Source organism: Oryctolagus cuniculus, chromosome 15 (genome assembly GCF_051225735.1).
Source record: "Oryctolagus cuniculus isolate XC-2025 breed Fujian yellow rabbit chromosome 15, ASM5122573v1, whole genome shotgun sequence".
Taxonomy (NCBI): domain Eukaryota; kingdom Metazoa; phylum Chordata; class Mammalia; order Lagomorpha; family Leporidae; genus Oryctolagus; species Oryctolagus cuniculus.
In genome coordinates this window covers 70,014,304-70,036,983 of record NC_142881.1, presented here as the reverse complement: position 1 = coordinate 70,036,983, position 22,680 = coordinate 70,014,304, and the positions used below count along the sequence as shown (strand labels likewise).

The 22,680-nt window shown below is 52.7% G+C and overlaps 1 protein-coding gene across 2 annotated transcripts; it reads left to right on the top strand.

Annotated features, from left to right (window-relative positions):
* Positions 1–1,183: 1,183 nt before the first annotated feature.
* Positions 1,184–19,854, top strand: PLAC9 (placenta associated 9). Of its 2 annotated transcripts, XM_070057919.2 has the most exons (5): positions 1,184–1,279; positions 16,310–16,378; positions 17,268–17,359; positions 18,710–18,833; positions 19,221–19,854. In XM_070057919.2, exons 1-5 carry the CDS (start codon positions 1,216–1,218, stop codon positions 19,229–19,231), a joined length of 360 nt encoding a protein of 119 aa, XP_069914020.1. In that variant the 5' UTR covers positions 1,184–1,215; the 3' UTR covers positions 19,232–19,854. The 2 variants fall into 2 exon arrangements, with proteins under 2 accessions (XP_069914020.1, XP_069914021.1); XM_070057920.2 differs by lacking the exon at positions 16,310–16,378.
* The last annotated feature ends 2,826 nt before the right edge of the window (positions 19,855–22,680 follow it).

Here is a 22,680-nt window from a genome sequence, read left to right as displayed (position 1 = left end):
TAAAATCAAAAGAGAGTATATGGTTACTGGGGTCAACATAACCTAAAACCTAAGTGAAATTAATATTCATCATAATCTTGACAATACCAGTTACAAGATTACAATTAGCAATTAGGACTTGACATTAATGTAAGACACAGACAAATCACATCTTTATTATTAGCCCAGGTAACCCAGGTGCCACTTGAGCAATCATGCTAGGGGGTTTTTGTGCTCTGCCAAGGGTGATGTAGTGCACTGCTATTGTCCGACTATTTGAGATCATAGTTTCAGACCAGAGTCTCACGGTGGGGGGGTGCTTTCTCAGAATGGAGTCTCAAGTGCTCCAAAATGGAGTCCCTACTGTCAAGGTGCTACTTCACTCTGTCTTATTTTTACAGCTGTACCAGGAATGTTATAACCTGTAAGCTTAACTTTTTACACCCGCACATATACAATTTTAACTTTTCACTTTCTCTCTGTCTCTCTCTCTCACTGTCCACTCTGCCTGTCAAAAAAATAAAAATAAAGAAAGAAAAATATTACAGATCTGTGTCTGTTTTTTGGACTGATAGTGACTTTCTAGGGTGCATCCCTTATTAATGAGTTCGATAAAATCTTTAGCTCCTGCTCATTTTATATCTGTGTGAGTCCTGATTTAACGTTTTTTTGGAAAAGCATCTTTTCACATCACTGTCCCTTCTTTCCCGGAAGAAGGACTTCCTACAGAAGACCCAACAGCAAGCCTGCGATCCCACAGACGCTGTCTGAGGCCATCGGAGCCCTTTCTTGTTCCTCGTGGAGAAAAGCTTCTTCGCACCTGGGGGGGGGGGGGGGAGGGCTTTGGCGCCTGTGCCACAGCTGTGGGTGACAGCGGGACTCAGTCTACCCCTCTGTGCAAGGAGCTCACAGCGACTGCCTGAACCCCGGAGCTGCCGCCCAGCCTCCCCTTGCGCCCTGCACCCCGCGCCCGGGGCCCCGGCAGTGCAGCCGCTGCCTGGGAACGCTCCCAGTCCAGCATGACTGCCCCTCCGCCCGCGGGGGGTCTCTGGGCTCCGCGCTGCTCCCGGGGTGCGGAGGGACTCGGGAGGGGGCGGGTTCACTCGAGCCAGAAAGCCCGGAGCCGCCCAGGAATTTTGGCTCGGGCTGGGAGCATTTCCTCCCGGGCTGGCCCGGCGCGATCCCGCGGAGGGCTGTCGCTGGCAGACGCGCGCAGCGCTCGGTCCCGCCGGCATCATGCGGCCCCTGCTGTGCGCGCTGGCCGGGCTCGCCCTGCTCCGCGCCGCGGGCGCTCTGGCCGGTGAGTAGGGGCCGCGGGCCCGCGTTGCGGGCAGGGGACTGGGAGCCCGGGAGGCCCGCCGAGGGCAAGGTGGGGATGAGCGAGTGAGAGAGATGCCAGGCAGGGAGGGAGGGAAGGAGGGAGTGACAGAACCGGCGGGGAACAGAGGCACAGAGAGAGACAGGGGAGAGGGGAAATAAGGGATTAGAAAGAGGTTTTGGAGAAACACAGATACCAGTTAGGGCAGAAAGCAAAAGGAGTTGAGAGCAACAGAGCAAGAAACAAGGATTGAAATGGAGAGAGACGGAGACCGATGTTTTCAGAAAAACCTATTGAGAAAGTTGAGAAAAGCTGGGGGGGGGGGGGTGCCAAACTGCTGGTGAAAGGAGACAGGAAGGGGTAAAAGGTCAAGTTTGTAGGGTGGGGCAGCCCTGAGGCCAGCTGGGAGCAGGCCTGGCTTTCCAGGGCGATGCACTGGAAGCTGAGCTCCAAGGCCAGTGACCCAGGCAGGGCCCCACACGGCCATCCGGCCATCCTGGAGCCAGGCAGACGGCCCCTGCCGTGTGGGGACAGAGTCAGATTCCAGGTTTGTTTCTTTAAAGGATGTATTTATTTATTTGAAAAAAGAAGGAGATCTTCCATCCACTGGTTCACTACCCAGTTGCCTGCAACAGGCAGAGCTGGGCCAGGCCGATGAGGAGCCAGGAACTCCATCGGGGTCTCCCATGTGGGTGGCAGGGACCCAAACACTTGGACTGCTTTCCCAGGCTAGCAGGGAGCTTGTTTGGAAGTGGAGCAGCCAGGATTCAACCCGGCGTCCTGATATGGGGTGCTGGCGTCACAGACAGCACCTTAATCCATAACGCAGCCCCAGGATCCAGCTTGCCGGAGAGCTTTCCTGAAGGCTGAGCTGCTTTGAGTGGAGAAACAGGGGGCGAGCACCCCCCACCCCCGTGTGCACACGCCCCTGGCTGAGTTCCAAGCTTTGCATTGTGTGCTTTATTCCCCTTCTCATGCCAGTGGTCTTCAGGCTGCCCCTGCACAGGTGAGGCACAGACAGGATGACAGTGACAGAGAGGTCACCCCAGAACTGCACATTCCACAGCACTGTGCAGGGTGCAAGCCAGAGAGTGCTCGTGGTTCATCCGAGTGCCCAGGGGAGGGAAGGCTCAGAGCCCTCACCAAGCACCCAGCCCTCCTGTCCCCTCGCTGGACCCTGTGCTGGGACAGAAGCCTCCCGGGTCCCTGTTGGGGCCACATGACCTGTGTAGGCAGGCACTCCAGGAAAGGCCCCGGGCCTAGGCAGGGCTCATCGAGGAGGAGTGACACACACCTGCTGCTGACCCCGGGATGTGCCCGGCCAAGAGCAGGCATCCACACACAGGACGCTGGCTCTCTTGGACAACCCCAGGGCTCTCTCTGAGCCTCCGTTTCTGCACCTGTTCAGGAGAATCAGCCGTTTCATCACAAGGCTGCCAACGAGTGCCTGCCCAGGCCCTCGGTACAAATCCTCCTTGGCCCAGCTCCTCTCTGCCCGGCCTCACACTCCCAGAGCTGAGGGCACCCAGCAGAGCCTGTGACTGGCTGATTTTCTGTGGCCCCTGTAGCCACAATTGGTATATACACTTTAATGTGAATTTCCTTTAAAATATTAAGTTTTTTCTTCTGATTATGTATGTTTAGAAGCTACAGATTAAGAAAAAATAAAGAGGAAAGTATAAATACATGCATGAATATAAGTTCACTTTTTAAAGATTTATTTATTAGAAAGGCAGAGCAACATAGAGAGAGGGGAGGAGAGAGAGAGAGAGAAAGAGAGAATTTTCCATCAGCTGGTTCACTCCCTAGGCCTGCAAGAATCCGGACTGCGCTGGGTTGAAGCTATAAACTTGGAATTCCATCCAGGTCTCCCACATAGGTAGCAGGAATAAAGTGCTTGAACCTTCATCCGTTGCTTCCCAAGAGCATCAGCAGGGAGCTGGACCAGAAGTGGAGTAACCAGTACTCAAACTGGCACTTCCATACAGGAGGCAGTGGCTTAACCACTGGACCACACCGCTCACTCCTCTATTCACACATTTCGTGTATAACCTTCAGGTTGAAGATAATATCCATTTTTTTTTTCTTAACTTTTGTTTATAAAATTTTCTAAAAGATTTTATTTATTTATTTATTTATTGAAAGGTAGAGTTATAGACAGTGAGAGGGAGAGGGAGAGACAGAGAGAAAGGTCTTCCTTCCGTTGGTTCACACCCCAGATGGCCACAACAGCCGGAGCTGTGCTGATCTGAAGCCAGGAGCCAGGTGCTTCCTCCCAGTCTCCCACGTGGGTGCAGGGGCCCAAGCACTTGGGTCATCTTCTACTGCTTTCCCAGGCCATAGCATTGAGCTGGATCAGAAGAGGGGCAGGCGGGACTAGAACCGGCGCCCATAGGGATGCAGGCAGAGGATTAACCTACTGCACCACAACATCGGCCCCTACAAAAAAATTTTTGATTCAAAAATATACTGCACAGGGCTGATGCTATCGTGTAGTAAGGTAAGCTTCTGCCTGCGGTGCCTGCGTCCCATATGGAGCCTATTCTTGTCCTGGCTGCAACTGTTCTAATCCAGCACTCTGCTAATGCACCTGAGAAAGTAGCAGAAGATGGCCCAAGTGCTTGGGCCCCTGCACCTGCATGGGAGACCTGGAGGAAGCTCCTGGCTCTTGGCTTTGAATGGTCTCGGCTCCAGCCATTGTGGCCATTTAGGGAGTGAACCAGTGGATGGAAGAACTTTCTCTCTGTCTCTCTCTGTCTGTATCTCTACCTCTCAAAAAATAAATAAATTTTTTAAAAAATGTACTACAAAAAATAGAACAGTATAATGTATCTGCCAACCCTGTTTCAACAAGTACAATTCAGGTTGAGCATTCCTAATCTGAAAATCTGAAATCCTCCAAAAATCTGTAATTTTTAAAAAAGATTTATTTACTTATTTGAAAGTCAAAGTTACAGAGAGAGGGAGGGAAAGGCAAGGAGAGAGATCTTCCATCTGCTGGTTCATTCCTCAAATGGCCACAATGTAATTCCAACCCCAAGCATTTAGGTAAGGGCCTCCCAACTTGTATAATCTCTACTCTGTCTCATTTCCCTCAGATATTATAAAGGAAATTCAGGCACACATATTTTCATCTATAAATATGTCTTTGTGTATTTCTATAAGATCAATACTCTTGTAATGAACATAACTGCAATACCATTATCACTCCAAAAATGGATGATAATTCCTTAGTATCATCAAATACTTAATCAATATTCAAAAGCATTCTGGTTGTGCTATATATTTTAGCATTTCATTTGTTTGGTTCAAATAAGGTTTGCGTTTGGTAATATGTCTGTTAAGTCTGTTTAAATAAGTAAGTTCTCACTCCATCCTTTTTCCTTAAAATCCATTTGTTGAAGAAGCTAAGCTTGTCCTGTAAATTTCTCCACATAGACTTGGCTAATTGCAACCCCATGTGGTCATTTAAGTGTTTCTCTGCCCCTTGTATTTTCTAACTTATAGCTAAATCTAGAAGCTGGAACTAGTCCAAAAAGAGTTTTCATTTGTTTGTTGTTCATTCATTCATTCATTCATTTGAAAGGCAGAGCAACAGAAAAGGAGAGAGAGACAGACAAACGGACAGAAAGATCTTCCATATGCTAGTTCACTCCCCAAATGGCCACAACAACAGCTGGGGCTGAGCCAGGCTGAAGTCAAGAGCCTAGAACTCCTTCAGTCTCCTACGTAGGTGGCCAGGGCTGAAGGACTTGGACCATCCTTTGCTGCTGTTAGACCGGTGTCGGATCGGACTCAGTTAACCCAACGAGAGATCTGGTGATGCAAAAGCAAAGAGGTTTATTGTTCTGGCCCAGGCTAGGGTCCACACCTCCAACTGTCCCAGCAGTCTTCTGACAAGGACCCATCCCGTTTCCTTTGCGGGGTTTATATAGGGTTTTCAGAGACATTCTATACATTATAGCACCATTCAGCAAATCATCTCATCCCATGGGAAATTCAAAGAACCTCTCTTAAGCTGATTAGTGCGTCCAGTGGTGGGAATGGACCTAGTAAAGGTGGTTAGATGGCTTTGGGGTTGATGCTTTTTAAAATGATTGGCTAAAGTCTAGGGTCCGAGCCACTAGGGTGAACCTGCCAAACTGCAGGGTCTCGGGATATAATCAGTCACCTTAACTGCCTGAAAAGACACCTGGAACTTTAGAGATTTCCCTGCTATCTGCTGATTGGCTGTTGCTAGGGGAGCTTATCACAAGGAGAGTTTATTTCTCTTTTTTTAGGAGCTTTTAGCTTAGGGTCCAGGGCCCGGTTAGGCCTAGTCTAAAATAGCTGCACCTTGATCCGGGCAGGTTCTTCACTGCCTTCTCAGGTGTATAAACAGGTAGCTATATTAGAAGTGGAGCAGCTAGGGGCCAGCGCTGTGGCACAGCAGGTTAAAGCCCCAGCCTGTGGCGCCAGCATCCCATATGGGTGCCAGTTCAAATCCCAGATGCTCCACTTCCAATCCAGCGGTCTGCTATGACCTGGGAAAGCAGCAGAAGATGGCCCAAGTCCTTGGGCCCCTGCACCCATATGGGAGACTCAGAAGAAGCTCCTGGCTTTGGATCAGTTCAGCCCTGGCTGTTGTGGTCATTTGGGGAGTGAACCGGTGGAATGGAAGACCTCTCTCTGTAACTCTTTCAAATAAAATAATTCTTAGAAGAAGAGGCCGGCACCGCGGCTCACTAGGCTAATCCTCCACCTACGGCGCTGGCACACAGGGTTCTAGTCCCAGTTGGGGCGCCGGATTCTGTCCTGGTTGCCCCTCTTCCAGGCCAGCTCTCTGCTGTGGCCCGGGAGTGCAGTGGAGGATGGCCCAAGTGCTTGGGCCCTGCACCCACATGGGAGACCAGGAGAAGCACCTGGCTCCTGGCTTTGGATCAGCACAGTGCACCAGCTGCAGCGGCCATTGGGGGGTGAACCAATGGAAAAAGGAAGACCTTTCTCTCTGTCTCTCTCTCTCACTGTCCACTCTGCCTGTCAAAAATAATAATAATAATAATAATAATAATAAAATAAAAAATAAACTGCAAAAAAAAAAAAAAGAAGAAGAAGAAGGGGAAGAGAAGAAGAAGAAGAAAAGTGGAGCAGCTACAGCTCATAGTGGCCCTCTGGTTTGGGATGCTGCATTGTAAGTGGCTGCTTAACCCTCTGCACCACAGTGCCAGCTCCTGGAGTTTTTTGTGAGAATACTTTAGAGTCTTTATTATTTTTATTTGTATCTCTTTGATTGTTACTGGAGTTGAACTTTTTTAAGCTTTATTTATTTACTTATTTATTTATTTGTAAGAGTTGCACAGAGAGAGAAGGAGAGGCAGAGAGAATGAGAGAGAGAGAGCAAGAGAGAGGTCTTCCATCTGCTGGTTCACTCCCCAATTGGCTGCAATGGCTGGAGCTGTGCCGATCTGAAGCTAGGAACCAGGAGCTTCCTCCAGGTCTCCCATACAGGTGCAGGGGCCCAAGAATTTGGGCCATCTTCTGCTGCTTTCCCAGGCCACAGCAGAGAGCTGGATGGTAAGTGGAGCAGTCAGGACTCGAACCGGTGCCTATACGGGATGCCAGCCCTGCAGGCAGCAACTTTCTTTACCTGTTACACCACAGTGCTGGCTCTGGTGTTAAATTGTTTTTTAATTAAAGGCATACTGGTCATTTCTATTAATTCTCACTAATTGTCTTAGTTTTCTTCTTTTGTGCATTGGGATTTTTTCTTATTGATTTGTACATGCTCCTTACATATTAAGTGAAGTAAAATGGATTGTGTGTTTCTTGAGACCTTTTTTGAAGGTAAAGCTTTAATTGAGCTCCTATTTTGCTATCAGAGGAATCTTAAATCCTGAGATCCTAGATCTTTTAACTAGTGTAGCCATTCCCACGAGCGTCTCAGGTTCCACTGGGGAAGCTGTCAGGGTCCAGCACCATCCAGGTCCCCAGGGACCAAAATCAGGATTCTGCTTTTGTTTTGGGTGAAAGAGGATGATGCAGTGGCCTGTGGTGAGGATTGTGGTATTTCTTACAAAAATGGGTATAGTGAGGAGTAAACTACTCAAAGACACTTTGGTGGATATCTATATGTATGTATATGTATATATATAGATATCCACCAAAATCCATACACACACACACACACACACACAGGCAGCATCCTGCGGTGGTTTTTGTTTGTTTTGTTTTGTTTGTTTGTTTGTTTTGACAGGCAGAGTTAGAGAGGAAGAGAGACAGAGAGAAAGGTCTTCCCTCTGCTAGTTCAGCCCCCAAACGGCTGCTACAGCCAGCACGCTGCGCCGATCCGAAGCCAGGAACCAGGCGCTTCCTCCCAGTCTCCCATGGGGTGCAGGGCCCAAGCACTTGGGCCAGCCTCCACTGCACTCCCAGGCCACAGCAGAGAGCTGGACTGGAAGAGGAGCAACTGGGACAGAACCCGGCGCCCCAAGCGGGACTAGAACCCGGTGTGTTGGCACCGCAGGCAGAGGATTAGCCTAGTGAGCCGTGGCGCAGGCCAATCCTGTGGTTTTTGAAGTGTTTTACTACATTGTAACTCATCGGAACTCGTTCAGCGGATTAAGATGAATGTTCAGGGCAGGTGTCTGGCCTAGCTGCTCAGATGCCTGTGTCCCATACCAGAGGGGCTGGGTTCTGTTCCCGATTCCAGCTTCCTCTGATGCACACCCTGGGAGGCAGCAGGGGATGGCTCAAGAAATTGGGTCCCTGCCATCCATGTGAGAGGCCTCGACTGAGTTCCTGGCTCCTGGTTTCAGCCTGGTCCAGCCCTGACCATCGCTGGCCAAGAGTAAACCAGCTTGCTCTCTCGCTCTCTCGCTCCCTCACTAAGTACCCTAGGTTTCCTGTATGTTCAGAGAGCAAACTGCCTCAGCACCCCCGACCACCAGCTGATCTGCCTCTGCATTGACGGAAGGGAAACTAATGCAGGTAACCGAGGCAGGCTCTTCGTCAGGGCAGCTTTCTCGTGCCCTGAGTAAAACATCGGCACAGCAGACACTCACTGTGCTGGAGTGACATCCATAAGCGCTCAGAGCAGTCTGCAAGGCTCATAGCAGGTCTAGAGAGTGACACAAGGGAGGGACCCCTTCCCTGCCCCAGAAAACGCAACACAAATGCTCCTCCGCGTCCCAGCTCGCCCGTGGGAGGCTTAAGCCTCCTCCTCCAGCTTTAGCCAGGACAGCTGTCTGTAGATTGGAGTTTGTCATGCAATCATTTGAATATGCTTCAAAATGACACTGATGGTTTGGATCAAATCACAAGTGTTTATGCAGACAGTGGATGTGGTGAGTGCTATTATCCTATGACATCAAATGCAGTCAACGGGAAGTAGGCCCCAGGTGTCCCCAGGTGACCAGAGCTGCTGGCCTGCGCAGGGCGTGACTGGTGACGCTGAGGTCTCCCGGCACCTTTCAGAGTCGCACCCAGCACACAGAAATCTTTTATGTTGCGGGCATGTTCTTACTGGCCAGGTCCGAGACACAAAAGATCTCCCCCTAAGACCTGGAAGCAGGAGGGGAGCCGCAGAGGACAGGACCCAGGGCCACGTCTCAAACTGGGGCACCCAGCCCGGCGCCTCCCCCCGACCCCGGTCCCTGGGCTCCGCCCTGCAGTCTTCCCTCACCAGCGCCCAGTGCTGCTCCTCCACCCGTGGCCACTGTCCAGGGCGTACATCAGGAGCCAGGGCAGAAACAACCCAGCACCAGGGAGGTCCGGGGTGGGGAGGGGAGGCTGGGGAGCCTCGGGCTTAGCTGCTCAGGGTCCGTCCTAGTAATCCTTCCGCCGCTGCCATTCCTCTTGTTTCCTGACAGCCTCGTGTGTGTGTGCACGCACGTGCATGGGGAAGGCCCCCAGTTACGGTCTTGCTGGAATTTCTGGTCCAAGAAGCAACCTCTCCTTTCCTTTCTCCGTCTCTGTCCTGGGAGCTCCTCCCTGAGGCTTCTCAGCAGGCTCCGGAAGCCCAGGGAGCCTCCTGGGGGAGCCACAGCTGGGAGGGGGCGCCACGCGGCCACCCCCACGCTGAGACAGCAGAGGCTGAGAGAGGAGAGGACAGCTGCTCCCCACCCCGCAGTGAGAGGCTGTCGTAATGCCTCCCAGCCAGTGCTGGGGGGGCCCCCCGGGGAAGGGGAGGTGGCTGGGGAAGGGGCTGCTGGCAGGCTGGCAAGTTAGGGCCCTGTTCCAAGCCCTCTCTCAGATGACCTCCTGGGGCCTGGCTGAGCTCATTGGCAGTTGTACCTGGGTGCTCAGCGCGCAGTTCTGTGCAGATGTGAGGGGTTCGGCTGTGCCTCGGCCCGGCCTTTTCCCTGGAGGAGTTTGGCGGCCAAGTTAGAGCTCATCGCAGACACACAGAGCACAGGGTGTTTTCAGCCGAGGAAGAGGAATGAATTCACATTGTGGGAGACTGCCAAAGCCAGCTGATCCCCACTTGACCGGCAGGGTTGCTAAGCCGGGGACAGGGTATGAGCGGGAGGGCTATGGGGGCTTGGGCGGACAGGTGTGGCTCCAGGGAACAGATGAGTGAGAGGCTCTTGGGCACAGCTGCAGAGGTGTGTACATACCCGGACTCACACCAAGGAGGCCCCTCCTCCCCCCAGCTGCCCACCCTGCGGGTGAGAACAGCTCTTCCCGCTCCTTGGAAGTCTCCCCTACAGGCTGCGCACCCCAGCTCCAAATGAGACAAATGAGTCACAGCATGGCTTCCCTTCACCACGGCCACCTCCAGACCTGCCCCAGTGGGGTCTCTCACACCTCCTCCTCCCCGCTAGTTCTGAGCATTTTATGTGGGTGCACTCCGCCCACGAGTGTGTGCTTTTTGCCAACAATCCCATCAGACAATTGGCTTTTAGAATGGAACATTCCAGACCATACAAGGAGCCTTCAAAAAGGTCATGGAAAATGTGTATTAAAAAAAAAAACCTGGCTGGCACCGCGGCTCACTAGGCTAATCCTCCACCTTGAGGTGCCGGCACGCTGGGTTCTAGTCCCGGTCGGGGCGCCAGATTCTGTCCCGGTTGCCCCTCTTCCAGGCCAGCTCTCTGCTGTGGCCCGGGAGTGCAGTGGAGGATGGCCCAAGTCCTTGGGCCCTGCACCCCATGGGAGACCAGGAGAAGCACCTGGCTCCTGCCTTCAGATCAGCGCGGTGCACCGGCTGCAGTGTGCCGGCCTTGGCGGCCATTGGGGGGTGAACCAATGGCAAAGGAAGACCTTTCTCTCTGTCTCTCTCTCTCTCACTGTCCACTCTGTCTGTCAAAAAAAAAAAATTTTTTTTAAAAACCTGCAGAATTCAAAATTTTTTGCACGCAAATAAATTTATCTTTTCATTTCCATTTTCCACGAACTTTGTGAAGTACCCTCGTGTACGCAAAAACAGAATGGTCGGACCATCCATCCTCACGCTCTCATCACACAGCTTCAACAACAGGCAACTCTAGGCCAATCTCATTGACCTTTTACACCCACCCACGCCTCTCTCCCAGCCCCATCCCAGGCCTGCATTATCCCCAAGTAAATCCAAGACATCATAGCATTTCTTCCATAAATATTTCAATATGGGTCTCTAAAAGACTCACTTTAACAAAATAACCAAAGAGCCATTATTACATACTCTTCCCTCCCCAAATTCCACAATAATACTGTCGTCTTTTGACCGGGCTTCTCTCTCTTTTTAGAAATTTATGTTTATTAATTTTGGGCAAGATCTCCCATCTGCTGGTCACTCCCCAAATGCCCACAACAGCCAGGACGAGGCTGAGCCGAAACTGGGAGCCAGGAATCCTGTCCGGGTCTCCCACGTGGGTGGCAGGGACCCAACTGCTTGAGCCATCCATCGACTTTTGCCTCCCAGTGTCCGCATCAGCAGGAGACTGGAACTGAGGGTGGAGCCAGGACTTGAAGCCTAGCACCAGTGTCATATGGGATGGCGCTATCCTAAGTGTCCCAAGCATTGCACCAAATGCCAGGCCCACCGCACCGGTGTCTTTCGAAGAGGCTTTTATCTTTTTAAATTTTTACTTATTTTAGAAGCAGACAAACAGATGGTGGCTGAGGGCAGGGACTCAATCCTGGTGGCCCACATGGGTGGCAGGAATCCAGTGACTGAAGCTATTACTACCACCGCTCCCTGCCCCACGGTCTGCATTAACAGGAAGCTAGAGGCTGGTGCCACGGCTCAATAGGCTAGTCCTCCGCCTGCGGTGCCGGCACACCAGGTTCTAGTCCCGATCGGGATGCCGGATTCTGTTCTGGTTGCCCCTCTTCCAGGCCAGCTCTCTGCTATGGTCTGGGAGTACAGTGGAGGATGGCCCAAGTGCCTGGGCCCTGCACCCCATAGGAGACCAGGAGAAGCACCTGGCTCTTGGCTTCGGATCAGCGCGATGCGCCGGCTGCAGTGTGCTGGCCATGGCGGCCATTGGAGGGTGAACCAACAGCAAAGGAAGACCTTTCTCTCTGTCTGTCTCTTTCACTGTCCACTCTGCCTGTCAAAAATAAATAAATAAATAAATAAATGAACACATATTAAAAAAATTAAAAAAACAGGAAGCTAGAATTGCGAACAGAGTCAGTTATCAAAACCAAGCACTCCATAATGGGGCACTGGCACCATAACCACTAGGCTTAGCAGTCACTGCTGAAGGCAGCGGAAGATGACCCAAGTGCTTGGGCCCTTGCACCCATGTGGGACACCCAGAAGAAGATTCTGGCTCCTGGCTTTGGTCTGGCCTAGTTCTGGCCATTGCGGCCATTTGAGGAGTGTACCAGCTGAGGGAATCTCTCTCTCTCTCTGTCTCTCCTTCTGTCTGTAACTCTACCTCTCAAATAAATAAAACTCTTTAAAAAAATAAAATAAAAAATAATTTTGCCCCAGGGGTTAGCGTTGTGGTGCATTGGGTTAAGCCACCACCTGCAACGCCAGCATCCCTTTGGGCACTTGCTCCAGTCTCAGTTGCTTGGCTTCCAATCCAGCTCCCCTGCTAATGCACCTGGGAAGGATGGCCCAAACGCTTGGACCCCTGCCACCTCCATGGGAAACAGATGGAATTCCAAGTTCCCAGCCTCAGCCTGGCCCAGCCCTGGCCATTGTGGTCATTTGGGAAATAAACCAGCAGATAGAAGTTCTCTCTCATTCTCTGCCTCTTCATCTCTCTCTGTAACTCTGCCTTTCAAATAGATAAGTAAATCTTAAAAAAAAATTGCATCTGTGTTACCGGTGAATGGCAGGGTTCTTGTCTTCACGCAAGAAAAGAATTCAGGCGTGAGACAGAGAGCAGTGAGAAGTAAAGTAGCAAAGTTTATTAGGGAAGGGACATTCGTAAGAACGGATGGGCACCTCTCCAGACAGAACCTGAGAGAGAGCGCCCAGTCGCTCGGACTGGGAGGGGAGAGCAAGGTTACATGGTTGAGTGGAGAGATTGCACCTGACCAGGCCAGCCAGGCAGCTCAGCAGAGAGGCAGAGGGCTGAGTGCCCAGTCCGGTTGAGGCTGTGGGTTTTTAAGGAGATGGGTCTTGCTTTCCCATCTCTGCTCCTCTTGGAATAAAGGACTTTTTGGATGTAAATAGAAAAACTCCAGGGAGAAAACTCAGATAGGAGTTTATCAGACAGGGGGAAGTCTGGCTGGCATCACTCCCCCCCCCCCCCTTAGAGGAAGGGTGACCAAGACCCCCTGGAGAATCAGGATGGGAGCAGGGTATATTTGAAATGCAGATACTGGGCTGCATCTGGAAGATTGTGGAAGATTGACAGGCAGAAGGGGCGGGACCCCACTCCTCCACCCCACCCCCCACCCCCCACCCCCTGCCTGGCAGGTTATCCGGTAGAAGGGGGCAGGGCAGGATGCGAACACTGGGCTGTCCCTTAAACGTTATCCGGATGACTTTCAGATGCACATGCATATGCTGGACATGGTCGTCTTCTCTTTAGGCCTTTGTCACTCACACATAAGCTCATATCTGACTTCTTACCCAACATCTGGAGAGGTTGATTCCAATAACTCCTACTGCACCCTGCTTCCGATGCCCATGTCCATGGCCAGAGCCTTGATGCTGGCAGCGTGTGAAACTCATTCCCTCTGTCGTTCCCACAGCCTTTGAACCTCCAGCTCATTGGCCCTCATTCCCTCCCTTATCCAGGCTGAGCTCCAGAGCTCGCTCCCTTGACCCCTGGCTGGTCACATCGTACGCCCTTGGCTCCTGGCTGCACCAGGCTCATCCTGCAGAATTCCAGCTTCCAGCTCCGTCCACCCTCGTTCTTGCTGCTCTGCACCCCATCTGTGGAGCCCTGCTGGGGGCAGACCGGTGTTCCCAAAATTCCTAATGGATGCTGGCTCATTCTGCATGGTCTTCTTACTATGCCTCCCTCCTCCACATCCCCTGGGGGAAACCCTCTGCTTATTCAAGTCCCCTACTCAGTGGACGGCCTCTCAAGAACACACACACACACACACACACACACAAAACAAATTAAGAAGCACTTGTAGATTTCTGTGATATAAGTAAATATTCTCACCATGACCCCCTTTCAACAAACCGCCTACAGAATTCCTGGAAACACAGGCTCTTGTCCAGGGGCGGGGCGGGGAGGGGGGGTTCAGCAGGTGATTCTCTGTGATTGGCAGAGGGAACAGAGGCCCTGGGGAGCACACTCAGCTCTCTGGCCCTGCAGGTCAACGGCTGGCCATGTCTGCCACATTCCCTCCCCAGGCTGCCCCGCCTGCCCTGGGGGAGTCCATGGCCTCCTTCCAGGGAATGCATTCCCTGACTTCTTCCTGTCATTGGGCCTGGTTGTGTTTCCCCAAAGTTTAAGAAAACAGAAAGACAATGATAAACACTTCTCCAGACCCTGGACCCTGTGATCCTCACAAACCAAGCTTCAGGGGCCAGTTCTCCAGGAGCCACGTGGTCACCTGCTGACCTCCCTCTCCCTTCTCATCCTCCTGTCACCTAAGCACACCCTCCTCCCTCCCCCACTGCAAGGCTCTCCTGTGGCTCTCTTTCCCTGTCCTTGTCTTGTCGAGTCCTCCCTGCTGCCTCAAGGCCATGCTGGCTCCTGGCTTCTTTATCACTCTCTGTCTGTCCAGATTTGTTTAAGTGAAGGGGGCGGGGCATATGCTGGTTCACTCCCCAAAGGTCAAATCGGCCAGGACTAGCCAGGAGCCAGGAACTCCATCTGGAGCTCCCTTGTGGATTCGGGGGCCCAAGCTCTTGGACCATCTTCTGCTGCTTTCCCAGGTGTTTTAAGAGGCAGCTGGATCAGAATGTAACCGGAGGGAAGGCCGTGGAAGCCGTGGGGTTCTTGTCTTCACACAGTGAGACATGAGACAGAGAGCGGAGTGATAAAACTTTGCTGGGGATAGGGCATCCGTCAGGATGGAAAGGACAGAGAGAGCGCCCAGTAGCTAGGACTGGGGGAGAGCCAGGTGACATGGTTGAGTGGAGAGAGTACACCTGGGCCGGCCAGGCTGGCTCAGCTGAGAGGCAGAGGGCTGAGTGCTGTCCGGTTGGACTCCCGAGGTTTTTGAGGGAGTCTGCTTACCCGCCTCCCCCTCTCCTCCAGGACAAAGGATGGGAGCAGAGCAGAGGGCCTTCCCTTAGGGAGTCTGTGAAGGTTTTACTGCCCCATGTTATCAGGTCAGGTAACCCCTTTGGTCCTGAGGAGAGAGAATTCTCCTGGGAGCTCTCCTTAGGGGAGGGGCTGGGACCACCTGGGAGGTGATCAGGGTCTGGGCTGGACTTTGAGGTGCAAGATGCTGGCCTTCTGGAGCTTCCGCAGTGGGTGCTGGTCTTCAGGCCCCTCTCACACACTTGGGTTCAATTTCTGACTTCCTACCTGTGTACTCTCTCCACTCAACCAAGTCCGAGCGCCTGAGTGCTCTCTCTCTCTGTCCCTTCCGTCCTGACGGACGCCCTCTCCCCAATAAAGCCTTATCACTGCGCTCTCTGTCTCACGCCTGAAATCTTTCTTGCATGAAGACAAGAACCCCAGAGAAGACAATCCCCCAGCTTCCACAGCCCTTTCTCCAGTGACATTCCCGGGCAATGCTGGTGTCCTGCAGGAATCTCAGAGCCACCAACTGTGAAACCTGAGCTCAGAGCCAGACTACTAAGTTTTCTGGAGTTAGGATTGATGGCACCAGAAGAAAAACAAACAAACAAAAAACACTGGGCTGGCTTCGAGGTAGGCTAAGCCTCTGCCTGTGGCACCCACATCCCATATAGGTGCCAGTTGAAGTCCCAGCTGCTCTTCTTATCTAGCTCTGCTGATGGCCTGGGAACACAGTAGAAGATGGACCAAGTGCTTGGGCCCCTGCACCTGCGTGGGAGACCTAGAAGAAGCTCCTGGCTCCTGGCTTCTTAACGGCACAGCTTTGGTCGTTGCAGCCATTTGAACCAGCGAATGGAAGACCTTTCTCTCTGTCTCTCGCCCTGTCTGTAACTCTACCTCTCAAAATAAATGAATAAATAACATCTTAAAAAAACAAAACCAATATTGAGGAGAAACACAATGAATCAAGAGCTGAGGGGCAGGGGTGTTACAACAGGTTAGGCTGCTGCTTGCAGCTCCGGCACTCGAGTCCCAGCTGCTCTGCTTCTGATCCAGCTCCCTGGCAATGCGCCTGGGAAAGCAGTGGAGGATGGCCATGGACTTGGGCCCCTGCACCCTTGCTAGAGACCACAATGGAATTCCTGTCTTTGGCCTGGCCCAGACCTGACTGTTGCAGCCATTTGGGGAGCGAACCAGCAGATAAAAGATTCTCCCTCTCCCTCTCTCTATCTCTTTTTCTGCCTTTCAAATAAATAAATAAATCTTAAGAGAAAAACAATGAAGACTTAAGCAGGTTGAATGCATCCCAGAGCTTCTGCTTCCTAGCAGTGTGATTTTTTAAAAAAGATTTTCTTCTATTTATTTGCAAGGCAAAGTTAGAGAGAGAGGGGGAAAGAGACAGAGGAATAGATCTTCCATCTACTGGTGTACTCCCCAGTGGCCACAACAGCCAGGGCTGGATCAGACAGAAGCCAGGAGCCTGGAACACTCCATCTGGGTCTCTCAGGTAGGTGCAGGGCCCCAAGGACTTGGTTTATCTTCTGCTGCTTTCCCAGGCGCATTAGTAGGGAGCTGGATCAGAAGTAGAGCAGACAGGACTTGAACTGGTGCCCATATGGATGTTGGTGTTGCAGGTGGTGGCTTAACCTGCTGTGCCACAGCACCCGCCCCAGCAGTGTGATTTTCTTCATATTGTTTCTCTCCTCTGGGCTTCCGTTTCCTTGTGTATAAGTTGGGGACAGGCTGACCGGATCAGCACCTTCTCTTGCACTCCCGTGTGGTGCATGGTCAACATGCAGCAAGTGTCCACTAGGACAGGCTGGCCTGGATGTCAATCAGCTGCTGTGATAGCGCCACTCTTCCTGTCTCCTCCTCCCGCCCCCGCCTGCACACATCACTTCTTGCCCAACTGCCGCAGCAGCCCCAGCCTTCAAAGACCTGTCTTTCGAGCTGTGGATTTAAAACTTCAAAGTAACCCTTGTGTTAAAATCGATTCCCAAGAAACATCACAATTAGTGTTCTAAGACCTTGGGATCGAGCTCTACCCTGGTGGGAATCTGCAGGATTCCCTTTGCCAGTCCCCTCTCCCACCCACCCTGGACATCCCAACCAGCCCCCGCCCCCACCCCCACCCCCCGAGGGCTGCCCAGTGAGCCGCACTGGGTCATGCCTCTGGCTCGGCCGGTCTCCCGGGCTAGAACCTCTCCTCCCTTTTCACCTGGTTCAGGCAGGTCCCCGAGTCCCCACGTGTCCTTGCCGGGGAGACGAGTAAGTGATGCGGGCGGCTGAAATGTGGGCACTGACCCACACCCGGGCATTTATCTGCTGCCCTTTGTGAGACCCAGTGTTGTGCCGGAGTCCTAGGACCCGCAGTGACAAGCCTTGTCTTCCCCCAGCTGCTGAGCCCTTCAGCACACCGCGAGGAGACTCAGCTGGGAGCTGTGACCAGCACGTGGCTCTCCAAGGCCACTTAGACATCATGGAGGAGGTAACGCGGGTGACCCAGGGGGCGGGGGCAGCCTCAGGACCCTCTGCCAGGCTGGTGGTTTGCTGGGGCGCAGGTGCAACCTTGCTATGCAATGTCAGGAACACCTCTGGGCGTGCCGGGGCTGTGGGGCTGGCCTGCCTTCTCCACCCCTGGCTTCCCCAGTGGCTTTGGTCACCCTACCAGGGGTTTCCCAGTCCTGACTGTGTGGGAAGGTGGAAATTCAGTCACTGTGCTGGTTACACAGCCGGGGTTTGGAACTTGAGTCCGTAAACTTGGATGGGGAAAAACTTCTATCTTTACCGGCACAAATCTTTCATTTAGTTCTATCATTCCTATTTTTTTAAGTATAGACCACAAACCCCAACTTACTAGCAGTATCGTTCATGACTTTGTCATCAGTAGAAATCACAGATAACCTCATCCCACTGCAGTTATGAATAGCTCTGTCACTTGTATTCCTCAGTATATCAGAATGACTGTCCTTGTGAGGTCCCGTGCTGAACCTTGGCATTTAGTAAGTTAACAAATACATGATATCAAAACTCTAGTCTTTAATATTTGAATAATATTTTGATGCACCTGGTATGTATTTTATTTTTGCATTTAAGGCACTTTTAAAATATTTTATTTATTTAAAAGGCAGAGAAAGACAAAAAGCGAGAAAGGTCTTCTACCCACATCCATTCACTCCCCAAATGCTCACAACAGCCCAGATTGGGCCAGACCAAAGTCAGGAGCCCAAAAGTCAGGCTGAGTCTCCCGCTTTGGTGGCAGGGACTCAAGTACTTGAACCATCACCTGCTGCCTTCCTGATGTTAGCAAGAAGCTATAATCAGAAATGGAACCAGGACTCTAACCCAGGCGTTCCGATATGGAATTTGGGCATCCCAAGTGGAATCTTAACCACTGCACCAGGTGTCCCAAAAGCACTGGTCTGGGAAGAGGTCTGCAGGCCTTACCAGACCGGCACGAAACAAACAAACAAACAAACAAACCAAAAAACCCTAAGAATCCTGAATTTTAAAAAAATAAAATCTCCCACCTGTTGTTTGGCAGAATTGCCACCAGGGGGCAGGGCAGTAAAGGGAATGTGGGCTTGAGGCTGCCAAGGCCCAAAGGGAGAAAGCTCTTTCCCGTGGCTTCACCGTTGGCTGAGAGAAACCACTGAGGGCCAGAGCCGGGACAGCAAATCCCTGAGATGCTGTCATCCGGGGAAACTGAGGCAGGGCCACAACCTGAACGGGGCCCAGTCCCTCAGCACCTAGTCCCCTCCCCACCGCCTCCCACTGGACCCGGTGAGCTTGGCGCTGCCCTTGTCTTTGACTTTGCCCCCTGCCCCTCACACTCTAGACGGTGGAGAAGACCGTGGAGCACCTGGAGGCGGAAGTGAAAGGCCTGCTGGGCCTGCTGGAGGAGCTGGCCTGGAACCTGCCCCCGGGCCCCCTCGGCCCGGCCCCTGACCTCCTCGCGGGCGGTGAGCTGTTCAGGGAGCAGCGACCATGGCCTCTGGGCCTCTGGCACGTGGGGCTGGGATGGCTGCCTCACCCCCACCGGGGTGGCCCAGACAGGCAGGGGGAGAGGTGGGGGGCGCCCTCCCCAATCCAGGGGTGCTGCAGCCCGGCGCCAGGCCAGGGCTCTGGAAGACGGGTTGCCTCTCTCACGGGCCGTTCTCTTGCCCCAGAGTTCCTATGGCTCCCTTCACCTGAGGACCTCTCCTGCTCTGTCCCTGCTGCCACCCGCACTGGTCGGGGGGGGGGGGCGCCACCTGCCCCAGCAGCGTGTGCCCCAGGGACTGGGAAGGGGAGGGGCAGGCGGCTGGGCACCACTGCTTGCTCACTCCAGGCTGCCCCCTGTCTTTCAGATCTCTCCTGAGCCGGAGAGGTGGAGGAGCCGGCAGCCGGAGGCGATGCGTGCGCCCTTCCATCCCCAGCTTTCTGTGCGATAGAAAGCTGCTCCTTTGGTCCCCCAGCGTGTGCTGCCAGAGTGACCCCTGTAACCGCAGCCGCTTCCCACCTTCTGCAGCCGTGCCCCGGGCTCAGACCCGCGAGTCCCTGTCCATCGGTGCGTCCGCCCTCCTGACTGGTGGGGAGAGACGGGGCAGGGGCTGGCACCTGCGGCCCTTGGGTGGCCTTGCTGCTCGGCGTGGCGCAGGTGAGCCGCCACTCATCACCTGGCCATCTGTCAGCAGCGGAGACCCTTGGGCCCCACCGAGACGTCTGCAATCAGAACCTGCGCTGTACTGAGACTCCTCTGGGATCTGTGTGCCCATAAAATTTCCTGTGGAGGTGAAATTCACCATTTTGTACAAATTCAGTGGCTTCCAGTACCTTCACAATGTTGCGCAATTGTCACCACCAATTCCTGAAGATTTTTTTTTTTTTGTCACCCTCAACAGAAACCCTGCGCCTATTACACGGTCATTTTCACCCCCCCTGGAAATCACTAAGCTTTCTGACCCTGCACTCTGGGCTGTTTTAGATACATGCATCGTGAAATGCGTGGCTCCTGGCGTCTGGCTTTTTTCACTAAGCACGTCGTTAAGGTTCCTCCAGGCTGCAGCGTGTCCCAGCACCCCACTCCACTCCTCGTTGTGACCAATGCTCCATTGTGTGGGTCCACGTCTTAGTCATTCATTCTTCACTTCACGGGCCTTGGAGTTCTGCATTTGGGGCCCTCATAAATAACGCTGGTGTGCATGGTCACTACACCTTTGTGCAGACACGCTTCCGTTCCTCTGGGGGCTGACCCCGAGGAATGACACTGCTGTGGCAGACGGTAGCGCTGTGTTGAACTTCTGGAAGGGCGGAGCCACCGGGCGGTCCTGCAGGTCAGCTGTGCCGTCTTACCCTTCCTGACCCTTCCGTAGATGCTCTCTCTTGGGTTAAAATGCTTCCTTCTGCTCTTCGTTTGTTGACGGCTTTTTAAACATTTTAACTTTATTTATTTTTAAAGATCTGTTTTTTTATTTATTTGAAAGGCAGAGTTAGAGAGAGAGAAGGAGGTGGAGGAGAGAGAGAATCTTCTATCCACTGGTTCACTCCCCCAGTGGCTGCAATGACCAAGGCTGGGCCAGCCCAAAGCCAGGAGCCAGGAGATTCTTCCAGGCCTCCCATATAGGTGCAGGGGCCCAAGCACTTGGGCCATCTTCTACTGCTTTCCCAGGTGCGTTAGCAGGGGGCTGGATCAGAAGTGGAGCAGCCGGGCTCGAACCAGCGCCCATGTGGGATGCTGGCACTGCAGACAGTGGCTTTACCTGCTAGGCCACAGCGCCGGCCTTCCCCATGTTATTTCTTCATGTGGATTTGAGTTAAGTCCACCTCAGCCTGAAGGTCTCTCTTGGGCAGCTCTCGGAAGGCAGGTCCACCAACAAGGCTCCTCTCGGTTTTCGTTGATCCAGGATTTCATTTCTGAAGGGCGTGCGGCAGGCGCGGGAGTGCTGCTGCCGTGCCTCTCCTCTCGGCACTTTGCACGAGCCGCCCTGCCAGCCTCTGACCTCCGGCCAGGGATCGGCTGTCCCCCTTCCCGAAGATCCCTTCTGCGCAACAGGCTGCTCCTGCTGCTCTCAGGACGCCGCCTTTGTCTCTGGCAGCTCAGCTATAATGCGTCCTCCCGCGGGGTGGGGGGTGGGGGGCGGATCTTTTGAGCTTCTCCTGCCTTTCATCACGTCGCCAGGTGCCCAGCCTTGTTTCGCCAGGTGCACCTGCTTTCTCCTTCCTCCCCTGTGACTCCCATGTGTATGCTGCTGCCCTTGACGCTGTCTCACAGGAACCGTGGGCCCTCCCTGTTCCTTTCTCTTTTTTGAAGATTTATTTATTTGAAAGTCAGAGTTACACAGAGAGAGAAGGAGAGGCAGAGAGAGAAAGGTCTTCCATCTGCTGGTTCACTCCCCAGATGGCCACAACGGCCAGAGCTGCACCGATCCGAAGCCAGGAGCCAGGGGCTTCCTCAAGGTCTCCCAAGTGGGTGCAGGGGCCCAAGGACTTGGGCCATCTACTGCTTTCCCAGGCCACAGCAGAGAGCTGGATTGGAAGTGGAGCAGCTGGGACTCGAACCAGTGCCCGTATGACAGCGCCGGCCCCATCTGTTCCTTTCTCTTCACTTTTTTCCTTCCTGCTCTTCAACCTGGGTAACCTCAACTGACCCACCTTGAATTCTGCTGATTCCTTCTGCCGCCACAAGAATCTATTTAACCCTGCTAATGATTTTTTTATTTGTTGTATTTTTTTTCCGGTTTTCTGATGTATTTTTCAGTCCCAGAGTTTCTGTGTTGTTTTAACTTCTATCTCCTTACCGATATTCTCTACTTAATGTGACATCTCTCTTCTGGCTTCCTGTATTTTTTTTTCAAGATTTATTTTTATTTATTTGAAAGACAGAGTTACAGAGAGAGATCTTCTATCCACTGGTTCACCCCCAAATGGACACAAGAGCTGGGGCTGGGCCAGGCCAAAGCCAGAAGCCAGGAGCTCCATATGGGTCTTCCACATGGATGCAGGACCCACGCACTTGGGCCATCTTCTGTTGCTTTCCCAGGCGCATTAGCAGGGAGCTGGATCAGAAGTAGAGCAGCTGACTTGATCCGGCGCCCATTTGGCAAGCTGGCATAGAAGGCGGTGTCTTAACCCACCACACCACAGTGCCGGCTCCTCCTGTAGTTCTCTTTGTTGATGTTTTCCTTTAGCTCTTTGAGCTTTTATTTATTTATTTATTTTAAGACAAATGATTTACAGTCTGTTAAAGCCACTGTCTGGCCTTCCCTGGTTTCTATTAATGGATTTCTTTCTCCCCTACTTTGTTCCTTTGCAAGCTCCATGTGTTTTATTGAAGCCTGAACATTTCCAACACTGTAACGTGGTAACTGGAACTCAGATTCTCCCCCTTCTCGGAGTGTGTTGTTGCTGCTCATTTCTTTGTTGTAGTTTAGAGATTTTCTGAACGGCCATTGTAAAGTTTGTGGTCTCTGTCAGACGCGGCTGCTAAAGTCTGTGTGGTTAGTTAGTGGTCAGCCAGCGAGTAATGGAACAAATTCAACCCTTGGAACATAAACCCTCCCAGCCTTTGAAGATGTGCCGGGTGGGCAGGGTGGAGACACAGCTTGCAACCCTCAGCCAGGTGGTCTCTGACTCTACCTTAGCCTCTGCTTCCTACATACACACAGCCTGAAGGTCAGCCACAGGAGGGGGAGGGCAGGGGTCTGCTCAAGTCTTGCCTAAGCACACGCCCAGCCCTGGGCACGCCTGTGGCCTTCCAGCTCCCAGGATCCTACAGCAACTCTGCAAAGCCCTTACTCCCCACTGCGTCTCCCTCCCCAGCCTTTCGGC

Coding starts and splice junctions, on each gene's coding strand:
- PLAC9 (XM_070057919.2), top strand. CDS start 1,216: ATGCGGCCCCTGCTGTGCGCGCTGGCCGGGCTCGCCCTGCTCCGCGCC. Junction 1,280..16,309: donor CGCCGCGGGCGCTCTGGCCG/GTGAGTAGGGGC, acceptor TGTACTCCCCAG/TGGCCACAACAGCCAGGGCT. Junction 16,379..17,267: donor ACTCCATCTGGGTCTCTCAG/GTAGGTGCAGGG, acceptor GTCTTCCCCCAG/CTGCTGAGCCCTTCAGCACA.